General features: G+C 39.2%; 1 protein-coding gene and 2 pseudogenes across 2 annotated transcripts in view; 2 read left to right on the forward strand and 1 right to left on the reverse strand.

The window, feature by feature from the left end:
- RBL2 (RB transcriptional corepressor like 2) overlaps nt 1–12,584 on the forward strand; it is a 50,445-nt gene that overhangs the window by 11,082 nt on the left and 26,779 nt on the right. The window contains exons 1-6 of one of the 2 annotated variants that reach the window (XM_040633305.1): nt 1,184–1,507; nt 2,697–2,825; nt 6,654–6,814; nt 6,906–6,970; nt 7,585–7,771; nt 11,787–11,953. In XM_040633305.1, coding sequence (XP_040489239.1) covers nt 1,468–1,507; nt 2,697–2,825; nt 6,654–6,814; nt 6,906–6,970; nt 7,585–7,771; nt 11,787–11,953 — 749 coding nt within the window. In that variant the 5' untranslated portion in view covers nt 1,184–1,467. Of the gene's footprint in view, nt 1–1,183; nt 1,508–2,696; nt 2,826–6,653; nt 6,815–6,905; nt 6,971–7,584; nt 7,772–11,786; nt 11,954–12,584 lie in introns of those variants that run through there. The other variant, XM_040633304.1, reaches the window with a different exon arrangement.
- LOC103673795 lies at nt 4,420–5,739 on the reverse strand (annotated as a pseudogene).
- LOC103673872 overlaps nt 12,260–12,584 on the forward strand; it is a 3,206-nt pseudogene continuing 2,881 nt past the window's right edge.

Here is a 12,584-nt window from a genome sequence, read left to right on the forward strand (position 1 = left end):
AGAGAGGGAGACAAACCACGAGAGACTCTTGCCTCTGGGAAACAAACGGAGGGGTGCGGAGGGGGAAGTGGGTGGGAGGATGGGGCAGCTGGATGATGGGCATTGGGGAGGGCACGTGATGTGATGAGCTGGGGGTTATATGCAACTGATGAATTATTGAACACTACATCTGAAACTAATGATGTACTATATGTTGGCTAATTGAATTTAAATAAAGAAAAGAAAATCTGTCTTCTGCCAAAAATAAGCTGATATTTTGCTTTCCGTCACACTGGTATGTTTCTTTACTGGAGATAAAGGTGATGTGGTAAGTGGTACAAAATAAAGGTGTAGGAGCATGTAAACTGTTCTCATAGTGGCAGTCACCCTTGCTGTCACTTTTAGCTTGCCGTGGCTGGGATTATATACGGTATTAATCTTGTTACTCGATTGTGGGCAGGTATATATGACTTCTGGGGTTTTTATCTGTTTTGTTTATGTCTCTTACGGTGTTCGTGTACCTGGGAGTGAATGTGTTTGGTACTATATAAACTATTTACAAAGACTGTTACTGTCCTTATGTACATTTTGGTTTCACTTGATCACCTGGGGTGGCATATTTTTTGTCTCTGCAGTTAACTCAGTGTTCGAGTTTTATTATTCCATCTGTAATTATTTAATCTGAAGAGTCTTTGTCTCCTCACTGTCTGACACTATGATCTTTTATGATTCACTAGGATCTTTGCTAATAGAGTTGTTTAATTCGTTTTATTCAGTTCTTGATTCAGTTGTTCGGGGGCAGTTGTACTCTTCTCCAGCCGCTTTCGCAGGACTTCCCTGCAGCCTGTGGGCAATCCCAGATTATCTCATTCCTGATACAGAAGCCGACTTTCTGCCGGTTATCTTTGTTGACTTCCTGTGGCACGTATACACCAGTGACAAGTTTGGGCTTGCCATCACGAAGGCCTTTGTGGCCTGAAGACCAGTCGGTGCCACTTCCTGTTTTACACTCTCTGATCTCCTGGTTCCTGACAAATAAGCCAACTTTGGAGTTTAAACAAGTTATCTTTATTTGAAAGATAACTTATCTTACAAAGTGAGGTTTATTTCTAAAGTCAGGATTTGAAATGTAAAGTATTTCAGGTTGGGACAGTCTTGGAATTTAAGATTCTGATCTTTAGGGGGCCTTTCCATTTTTTGTTAGAAGTTACAGTGCTGCTGTTCTTTTTTTGCTTTATGGCAAGTACAAACCAGTGACAAGTTTAGGCTTGTCAGTGTGATGGGCTTTGTAGCTTGAAACCAGTAGGTGCTACTTCCTGTTTTACATTTGAGAACCTGAGTATACTTTAATATGAAACATCTTTACAGTGGAACCAGGCAAGTTAGTTTGGTTGTATCTATGCAAAACTCAAGCTGTGAATTATCATTTGTCTTTCTGACAACAGAAAAAAATTTTTTCTCTTTAATTCATTTAAGTTGATTTGTTGAATGTTTTCATCTATACAAAGAGTTATCCTGATATGTGGAGGTAAGTGGTAACTTTGGAGGAAAGGAGAGGGGGAAAAAGAGCCTGAAACAAAGCAGTGTGTGTGTGTGTGTGTGTGTGTGTGTGTATGTATTCAGGCATGCATTATGTGTGAAAATGCTGAGGTTTAGAAATAATCCCTCAGAGGTATGTTGGCTATTAAACTTGAATTCATGTGATGTTATAAGAGTGTAAAATCATTAGGAAGCATGCATATGCAGTGTTTAACGAGAAAATGGATATGCTCGAAGTGATAAAAGAAATCTAGAAATATTTCTTAATTTCTGAGAATTAAACTGTTTACCTGCCTGTGAAAACTGATTTCAGTGTTAGACTTAAACTAGCATTGCAGAAATGGCATGTTTCGATAGGTTTGCGTTTTGGTATCTTTTTTCTTTGTTACAATCTATCTACATTATTCCTAGGATATTAGCTCTAGACTTAGAGGTCTTTCATTGTGATCCTGTTGTATTAATCTGTATGAGTTTTTATTACTGTGTAGAAAGTATCTAAAATGTTACTATTAGGAGTCTGATTATAGGTTTTGGTCTTTTTAAGGTATATACATGAAAAACTCTTTTTCAGCTGTTCCCGTCTAAGGGTGTCTAGTAATCCTTTTTTTTGTTTGTTTGTTTTTTTGTTTCCCTCTTAGAACTGCTTTTTGTGCATCCCAAAGATGTTAGACCATCTCATTGTTTGTCTCCATGTATTTTTTTTTTTTACTTTTTTGTTTTTAATTAGTTAAGTTTTAAATTTTAATTCCAGTATAGTTAACATACAGTGTTAATTAGTTTCAGGTGTACAATATCTAGTAATTTTTTTTGACAAAAATGTTTTCATACAAAAGAATTTCCTACAGTTTGAGATAATTTATGAAGTTTTTAAAATTTTCAAAGGAAAAAAACAGTGATAAAATTTTGGTCATCTTCTAGAGATTTAATGCTTATTTAATGAATATTGAGTGAGTGAATGTCGTTTTTAGTAAAGTTTTAGTTTTCATTACACCCTTAGAAATTTCTTAGACTTTAAGAGTAATATTTCAAAATGTAAATTTGCCAGAACACTTCATGTAGCTTTTGAGTCAGCTTTGGTACAGTGTTACATAATGTCCTTTTAATTAAAGGAAGAAATTACTTTTAAAATATTGTAAAGTTGATGCAAATATACTCTGTAACTGTTTACATTCCTGTAGGTAATTTCCCCATGATTAGTGATGATTTGGTCAATTCTTATCATCTTCTGCTGTGTGCTTTGGACTTGGTTTATGGAAATGCCCTTCAGTGTTCCAATCGTAAAGAACTGGTAAACCCTAATTTTAAAGGTAAGATTATAAATCGGAGATTATTGGGCAGCTCACATTTCTACATTGTGCTTGCTCTTGGGAGTTGTACACATACCACAGATTTCTAGCATCAGAGAACATAAGTGTTTTGAAAAGCTCCATCATCATGGTTCTCCAGAGTACTTTTAACTACTTATCTCTAGGAGTTCAGCTCTCTGTAAAAATATTTATGGAAAAAGCAGTTGCAAATATTACAAAGTGTAAAGTCTTACTTGACGACTTGAGAAGTTTCTGCAGTATATACTCAACAAGAAGAAGGAATTTAAAAACCCAGAGTAGCAAAGTGACCTTAAAACTGATGTTGTTTTTCTACGTTGCCAGGCTTTGTGCCTGACACACAGTAGGAGTTCAAAAATGGATTTATTGAAATTCTCTACATTTCAAATTTTTTCCTTCAGAGGAGGAGTGGTAATGGTTGTAAATAAGTAAAATGAGTTTTTAGCTCTTAAACTAAAAGATGAATAGAAGTGATTATTTTGGCAATGCATTTAGCGGGTTTTAAGGTATGTAATTTCTATGAGTGATTTACAGTAAGAGACCAAATCATAACTTACAGGCAATTAATATTATAAATATTAAACAGTATCTATAGAGCTAGTATGTAATGCTGTTGCTATTTGAATAATACCATGGTAGCATTCTGAGTGATTTTCAGTTTTGGGGTGGTTACAATTAGAGAGATTGTCTGACTCTCAAGGTAGATTTTTAAAGTTAGGGAGTTAGTTACCTAGTTGCTCCTGCTTTGGTACATTTAATGTTTTTCATTTGATGTTTTTCTCTCTCGTTTCCTTCTAACTCCCTTTTATGTTTCTATATGGTGACTGCTTTTCATTTTTCCCCTCTTATTTAGTTTTTCTCATACTGAATCTAGGGCAAGAATAAGCTGTAAATCAACATGCTAAATGCTTCCAATATAATGAAGTGAAAGCATATAAACTATACATACTTTGAATAGTAATGCTTTTCAAAGTCGTATTTTTTATTTGAATGTCAGACTTATTTGCAAAGTTGTATTTTATTTTTTTTAGATCTTACAGCAATATACTAAAATTGTTTCTTGAAGTTTTTTTTCTTAAATGTCTCCAGATAAATAATTGAATAACTGCAATCTTTTGAGTAGTGATACACTTTACTTCTGTTTGCTATTTATTTATTTTCATTTAAGTATAATCAACATACAATGTCATATTGGTTTCAAATGTACAACGTAGTGATTTGACAATTCTGTACGTAACCCAGCACTCACCACGGTAAGTGTAGTCACTGTCTTTCACCACACAATGTTATTACGTTGTTACTGGCTATATTCTTTATGTGGTACTTTTCATCTCCATGACTTATTTTATTTTTATTTATTTATTTTAGCTACTTGGCGAATAAATTTTTTTATCATCTTTATCTAAAAAATCTTCATAGAAATTGTGTTTTGGTTTATTAGCTCTCAGCAGCCTGCTCCTGAGCTCTAAGGAAGTTTGCCTTCTTTTTTTTTTTTTTTTTAAAGATTTTATTTATTTATTTGACAGAGATAGAGACAGCCAGCGAGAGAGGGAACACAAGCAGGTGGAGTAGGAGAGGAAGAAGCAGGCTCACAGCAGAGGAGCCTGATGTGGGGCTCGATCCCAGAACGCCGGGATCACGCGCTGAGCCGAAGGCAGACGCTTAACCGCTGTGCCACCCAGGCGCCCCGGAAGTTTGCCTTCTTCTGAGCTACCCTGTCTTTCTTCTGGGCAAGAGACATTTTGGGATGGTTCCACCTCTTCTTTTTAACTTCTGTCTTAGGCTTCTTCTCATAGACTGGCTTCTCTCATGTAGCAGCGAGAGCTTTCTTATACATCTCCTTCACCATGTCCAGAGATACTTTGTTCTTTATGTATTGACAGAAGTGTTCCTTGTAAGTCTCTTCATCTTCTTCCGTTAGGTAACACATTTAATCTGCAATATTCTGATCCATGATATGCTTCTGATGTACTTCTCCCTTGAATTCCTTGCTTTCCATATCATAACCAAGGAATTGTTTGGTACTGCCAGCAGCAGACAGGCCTCCATCCACAGCTCCCTCGAGGGCCCCCGGATTTGATTTCCAGTAGTAGTTCTGGCCAGCCCTGCATCCGAACAGCAGGTGAAGGCACCGGGTTCACCGTTAGTGTTTTCCACATTGCATTCCTCTCCAGTCACCTCTGCTTGGCCTTCATAGGTCGTGTCCCTACCAGACCTGTTGAGAAGCCTGCAGGCCAGCAGCAGGTCTGTACAATATGCCGCAGCATCATTTTTCAGGTCAGCCTTCACACCATACTTTGGGAGTTCATGAGTATGAACTGCACAAGCTATCATTTCTCTTTCTGTACGGACATGAACAGCCTGACAAATGATTTCTCTGTTGGTTACATGGACCATCATCTGTATTTGGGTGTGTTGTACTTATTTTATCCAGAATTACCAAGCGTTTCTGAGCACAGTTACCAGTTTTACCCTCTTGTCGTCTTCTACATTTCACTTGGTATCTCTTGATGCAAGCCTTGTTCTTGACAACTTCAACAAATGCCATCCTACGGAACAGAGACTGGCATCTGCAGCTCGCCACAGACCAGCAGGCCAGCAGTACTCTGTGGGGGGAAGACTTACTATGTTACCCCTGGAAGTTTGTACCTCCTAATCCCTTTTATCTATTTTGCCCAATCCCCCATCCACCTCTGCTCTGGCAACCAGCAGCTTGATTTCCGTACTTAAGAGTCTGTTTTTGGTTTGCTTGTTTGTTTTGCTTTATAGATTCCACTTGTAAGTGAATCTCCTGCTATCTTGTCTGTCACTTAGTATAATACCGTCTAAGTCCATCCATGTTGTTGTAAATGGCAATAGCTCATTCTTTTTTTTACAGCTGAGTAATATTCCTCTGTGTGTGTGTGAGAGAGAGAGAGATTCATCTTTCAGTGGACACTGGGTAGCTTCCATATCATGGCTATTGTAAATAATGCTGCAATAAACATGGGGGTGCGTGTGTTTCTGAATCAGTGTTTTCATTTTCTTTAGGTAAATACCCAGTAGAATTACTGGATCATATGGTATTTCTATTTTAAGTTTTTGGAGGAGATTCCATACTGTTTTCCATAGTGGCTGCACCAAATTATAATCCCACCAGTAGTGCATATGAGGAATCCCTTTTTAGCACATCCTCACCAACGCTTGTTATTTCTTGTCTTTTTGATACTAGCCATTCTGACCGGTGTGAGGTGGTATCATTGTGGTTTTGATTTGCTTTTCCCTGATGAAGAATGATATTGAGCATCTTTTCGTGTGTCTGTTGGCCATCTGGATGTCTTCTTTGGAAAAATGTCTCTTGAGGTCTTCTGCCCATTTTTTAAATAGATTGTTTGGTTTTTTGGTGTTGAGTTGTATGAATTCTTTATATATTTTGGATATTAACCCCTTATTGGATAAATCATTTGCAGATTTCTTTTCCCATTCACTAGGTTGCCTTTTTGTTTTGTTGATGGTTTCCTTTGTTCTGCAGAAGCTTTTTATTTTGGTGTTGTCTCAATAGTTGATTTTTGTTTTTGTTTCCCTTGCCCGAGGAGACATGTCCATAACTATGTTGCCAAGGATGATGTTGAAGAGATTACTGCATATGTTTTCTTTTGTCTATTTGCTATTTTTGAGGTATATTTAGAGTCAAATTAGGCCCTTATATACTGTTTCCTAAATACTTACACACTAACTCACATGCTGATTAGACTCTGTGTTTTCGTTTATTACAATTTGATTCATTGAATGCTACCTGATCTCTCTGTTCTGTGATCTTATTCATTATAGGCCTGTCTGAAGATTTTCATGCTAAGGATTTTAAACCTTCCTCCGACCCACCTTGTGTCATTGAGAAACTCTGTTCCTTACATGATGGCCTCGTTTTGGAAGCAAAGGGAATAAAAGAACATTTCTGGAAACCCTATATTAGGAAACTTTATGAAAAAAAGGTTTGTAAGTAGTAAAGAAGTAATGTGAAAATATTTCCAGGGAAAGATTTGTTTTAATATGATGACTTAAGGATCTTTTCTTTCATCATAGCTCCTTAAGGGAAAAGAAGAAAATCTTACGGGGTTTTTAGAACCTGGGAATTTTGGAGAGAGTTTGTGAGTACTTCTGTTATCAAACTCTTTTTAATATTTTAAATTTTATACTTAGAAAATCTCAGAGTTTACTGTTTTTATTGTTTGTACCCTGGAAATTTGGAATATGTTTTGTGGGAGAACATAGGAAAGCAGTAAAAAATTCCATCAACTGTTAGTCTAAGCACATGGTTTTAAATTTATTGAAAATTGTGTGGCTGTTCTTTAAAGCTTTAATAGTTAAGCTTTTGGACCATAATTTTTGAGATAAATTCTTTTGGAACTATATAGGTTAAAAACGATGATGGGAAAGTTGTGAGGTCTTCACAGATGCCTAGAGCAGCTAGGAAGGATAACTCAACATGTCACTAGAAACTACACCTGCCAGGGCACAGGGCACCCACCCTGAAACACTGTCCGCAAAGTACACCTGTACGGAGGAGCGGCATGGTATAGCAAGCTTGTCTTTCGTACACCCCAATTTTTATTATTAGCAGTGATCTGCAGTTTAGCTTTCACAAAATTATTAGAACTTCTTAGTAAATAAAAAAAGTGAAATAAGTGTCCTAAAACATGAACTGAAATGGCATTTCTGTGAGTGTACATGTCTCTTGTTCTGTTTTTTTTCCCCCCTATAGTAAAGCCATCAATAAGGCCTATGAGGAGTATGTGTTATCTGTTGGGAATTTAGATGAAAGGATATTTCTTGGAGAGGATGCTGAAGAGGAAATTGGGACTCTCTCCAGGTGTCTGAATTCTGGTTCAGGAACAGAGACGGCTGAAAGGGTGCAGATGAAAAACATCTTGCAGCAGCACTTCGACAAGGTGAGCTGGCCAGGGCCAGGAGAGAGGAAATGCAGGAGCAGATGTGCTGGACGTTTTACATGGGTGCGTGTGTGTGTGTGTGTGTGTGTGTGTATGTATGTAGTACTTCCTCCAGTATGAAAAAGAAAACGCTGGTCATACTTAATTGAAAAAGTTGTCTCTGTGTTTACTGATTTAATTTTTGTTAACATCAACTTCCAAAGTTTTCGGGTAGATCTGAGAGAGCATTTAATATAAATTTAAATGAGTGTATCATGCTGATAGCTCTTGGTTTTGAAAAAATGGGCCAGTAACATGCAGTCGTTACTTCTTGAACATAGTAGACATAGAAAATGTCAGTTGACCTGAGGGGTGCCTTCATCTAGACACTAGAGAAACTGAGAATCTGTAGTCTTTAGGAAAATTCTGTTAAACTGAGTTTCAGGATCATGGTGTTATTTCTTGCATACACTTAGGGTGATGGAGACTAAGTTTCCCTTCTGTTGTGAGATGTTCACAGAAAATATACAGCTTCTGAAAAGTGCTTCCAGCGGCAGTGTGGATAATTCCAAGGGGTAACTCACCTGTAAGATCAGACTTAAGACTGGTTTGCTTATTCATTCAACAAATATTTTAAAGGTATTCTACATGCCAGATAATGTCCTGGATACTGGGGATACACCAGTGAACAAAACAGCCATGAATATCCTGTTTTATATTCCAATGTGGGGAGATAGATAACCAAGCAAGTAAATATGTAGGACATCAGATGATGATATATGAAGAAAAGTAAAATAGAGTAGTAGTACAGAGTATTGGGGAGAAGGGAGAGTGAGGGGGCCTTGGGCTGCTAGAGATGGGGTGGTGGGGAAAGGAGGTGACATCAACAGATGTGAAGTGAGTGAGGAAGCAAGTCATGTGAAGAGCTGGGAAATGTGGTTTGGAAGCCCAGAGAACAAGTGCCAAGCCTTGCAGTGGGAACATGGTTGGCTTTTTGGAGGAACCGTGAGAATGCTATGTGGTAGGAATAGAATGAGTGAAAGAGTGATTAAAAAGTGAGGGTTGGGTGGGCACAAGGGACAGGAGGACCATATAGGGCTTTGAAAGCTGTAGTAAGGATTTTTGCCTTTCCCCTGATTGGGAGGAAAGCCATTAGGAAGGTGTTACGGGAAACAGTGACTGAATCAGTCTGATTGACATTTTTAAAGGTCTCATGAGGAGGTGTTTCAGGGGGCAAGGTGGAAGAAGGGAATTAAGAGGCTGTTGCAGTTCTGGTGATAGCTCACGGTGGTTTGGACCAGAGCAGTGGTTGTACTGGGGCTCTGTTAGGGAGAGGACACCCACAGGATTGCCTGATGGCTTGGATCCAGAGAAGGAAGACAGTGATGACTCCAATTCATAAATGGTGTGAAAGCTGAAGTCTTTACGAAGGCCTCCACGGTCTTCAGTGATCCAGCCCTGCCGCCCCTCTGAATCCATCTCCTGCCAGTCTCTTTCTCACCCGCTGCACTCACGCCACATAAACCTCTGTTCTCATTCCTCACATATGCCAAGCATACCCCAACTCAAAGCCTGCGCTCTTGCTGCTTCCTCTGCCTAGAACATGTTTCTTCGAGATATTCATGTGGTTTACTTCCTCACTTCATTCAGGTCGCTGATAGACTGACCACTGTACAGAATAATAACCACCAGCTTCCTCCCCAGCCTTCAGCACTTCCTTTCCCTCTTACTCTGCAATTAGTGTTCCTCTTAGTATTTGTCACTGTCTTAAGGCAAGTGGGTGTGTAGAAAGAATTGTCTTACAGTAAGTAGATACAAAGATAGAAAAAAAAATTGTTTGTTAGGCATCTCCCTGCATTAGAATATCAGCTTCATAAGGACCGTGATCCACGCTGTCTTCAGTGCCTGGCGCATAGTAGGCATTCCTTGAATAGTTACTGTTGACATTTATTCAGGGGGAAGAGCAAGTCTAGGGGAAAAAACCCAGAGTACGGGCATTAGGATGGTATGTTAGTTTGAGATGCCTTTTTTTTTTTTTTTTTTTTTTTTTTTTTAGGTGTCCTACAGTGAAGTCGAGTAGGCAGTTTAGATATACAAGATTGGAGTTCACAGCAGAGGTCAGGGCTGGGTGTGTAGGGTCTGGAGACATCAGGATATAGGTGGCTTTTAAAGCCATGGAATGAAGAGAGGTTACCTGGCAGTCTAAGCTGATGGAGAATAAGAGAGGTCTAAGGATAGCGGGGTCTCCAAGATTTAGAAGTCTTTACTTGGAAAAGGAATATCCTAACATTTAAAAATATCAATATTTATACCTGAATCAAAGAAAGACTCCTTGATCGGAGTGCACAGGAAGCCTTAAGCCCAGAACTAAACAGTGCTCCCAAGAAGCCGCAGGCTGACGTTGGGGACCGTGGGCAGAAAGCTGTTTGTGGTTGTCCTACCTTGTTCCCTTCGCAGACGCACTGCTCCCTGTGGCCGGTGTGAGACGCTGCTGGCTGCTGTTGCTTTCCTGTACATGGGCAAGGAAAAAGCACTGGTTCTTAGGGAGGAAGCTGGGTAGAGCAGGGAGTAGCCTTCTGAATGTAGTTAACCTACCCAGATCATCTTACTGATCTAAAAAATTTATAGAATTAATTTCTTTGAAACCAAGTGGAAGGAAGTCTTGGCTCTATCCTGTTTAAGTCACAGAGGAAGCATATAGATTTCTGTCTGTATGGTGATTTTCTGTGCTTATCTATATCGCATTAAACTTGAATAGTTTGTTGTGCCGGGTGAAAATTTTGCTATGTGTTTTTACAACTATCTCTAGAATAAGTATACTTACTACATCGGGCGCCTGGGTGGCGCAGTCGTTAAGCGTCTGCCTTCGGCCCAGGGCGTGATCCCAGCGTTCTGGGATCGAGCCCCACATTAGGCTTCTCTGCTAGGAGCCTGCTTCTTCCTCTCCCACTCCCCATGCTTGTATTCCCTCTGTCGCTGGCTGTCTCTCTCTCTCAAATAAATAAATAAAATCTTTAAATAAATAAATAAATAAACTTACTACGTAGGGAAATATAGTTTATCCTGAATATTGACAAACACTCTTAAACTGTCTTAACCCTTCAGAGTTTATTAGAAAAAAGTAGAAAAGATGTTTCACTAGTATATGTATTCATGCTTAAATTCTCAGACATTAAGTCATATAATTTTCGTATTTATATTCAAGAAAGTTGACTTAAATGTATTTCCCTGAAGGTCTGTCTCCTTTAGGGGGGAAAGATGGATAGATTCCTGTAACTAAAGGTAAAGGAGGGGCAGGAAGGCTGAAGCAAGCTGTTTGTTCTGTGTCAGGCTGTGTTTTCGTCCAGGAGGGTTGTTTCGTCCCACCTCTCTGAAGCAGATTTGATGATTTAGGTGGGCTTTTGTTAAATCATGGAATTCATCTGGGCCAGGTTTAATTCACTGCTTTCTTTTGTTAATCTGTGAGTAGTCAGAAAAAAGTAATAGATGGGAGCTGTGGAATTCTGTGTCTCAGAGATGTTCTTAATATAAGATTGTTGCTAATTTGTGTCTTTCGGCTTAGGTTTGAAGTAGGGATACTAGGGAACTATGCCTTATCATAAAGGTTTAACTTTTTTTTTTTTTTAAGATTTTATTTATTTATTAGAGAGAGAGAGCATGAGTGGGGGAGAGGGAGAAGCAGACTCCCTGCTGAGCAGGGAGCCCCGTGTGGGGATCGATCCCAGGAGCCTGAGATCATGACCTGAGCTGAAGGCATTTAACCGACTGAGCCACCCAGGCTCTCCTTAAGGGTTAAACTGTTAAGAGACAAACTTCCTAGTTGGCTAAAATACAAATTGTCCTTTCACACATCTTCACATGGAGGATGGTGGCTCCCAGTGGCGTTGTTACGTTTCAGTTCCAAGAATGGTGATATTTGAATCACTGAAATTTATCGATAAAGTCTGATTGGTTTAAATTCTCATTTGTGAAGTAATTGAAAGTCATTCTGACCTAAAATAATGTTATCTCCCTCTTTACCCCCCCCCCCATTTAGTCTAAAGCACTTAGAATCTCCACACCACTTACCGGGGTGAGGTACATGAAGGATAATAGCCCTTGTGTGACCCCCGTGTCTACGGCAACACACAGCTTGAGCCGTCTTCACACCATGCTAACAGGCCTTAGGAATGCACCGAGTGAGAAATTGGAACAGATTCTAAGGTTAGTTTGAGCCCTTTTTGCCTTCTAAGATTTGATTGTTGACCATTTTCTGTTATAATTTTTTAACTTTTAGTGCCTTAATTCACTCATTATTAATCGTATACCAGTTGCATGCGCAGACCCTGTTGTTAGTCTGTGGAGGACATAGTAACGTGGGATGTATGAATAGAAGGTGATCATTTTTCCTCAGTATCTTGTGTGTTCCAGCTGTTATCACAGAAGACCATAGAAATGGGTGACTTGTAAACAACAATAATTAATTTCTAACAGTTCTTTGGGCTGCAAGTCCAAGATCAAGGTGCCAAGATGCAGTGTCTGGTGAGAACTGCTTCCTGGTCTTTTTGCTGTCCTCATGTGGTGTGAGGAGGCGAGGGAGCTCTCCAGGGCCTCTTTTATAAGGGCACTAATCCCATTCATGAGGGCTCCACCGTCATGACCTAATCGCCTCCCAAAGGCCCCACTGCCAAATACCATCACATTGGGGATTAGGTTTCAACATAAGAATTTGGAGGGAGAGCACAAATATTCAGCCCACTGCACTCAGATTTCTTGTATGTAGTATAGGAGACGGTTACTAACAACACTACACTGTAGACGAAAGCACCAAATTGTTACCAACTGTTTTACCTTA

This window comes from Ursus maritimus, unplaced genomic scaffold (assembly GCF_017311325.1).
Source record: "Ursus maritimus isolate PB19 unplaced genomic scaffold, ASM1731132v1 scaffold_19, whole genome shotgun sequence".
Classification (NCBI taxonomy): Eukaryota; Metazoa; Chordata; class Mammalia; order Carnivora; family Ursidae; genus Ursus; species Ursus maritimus.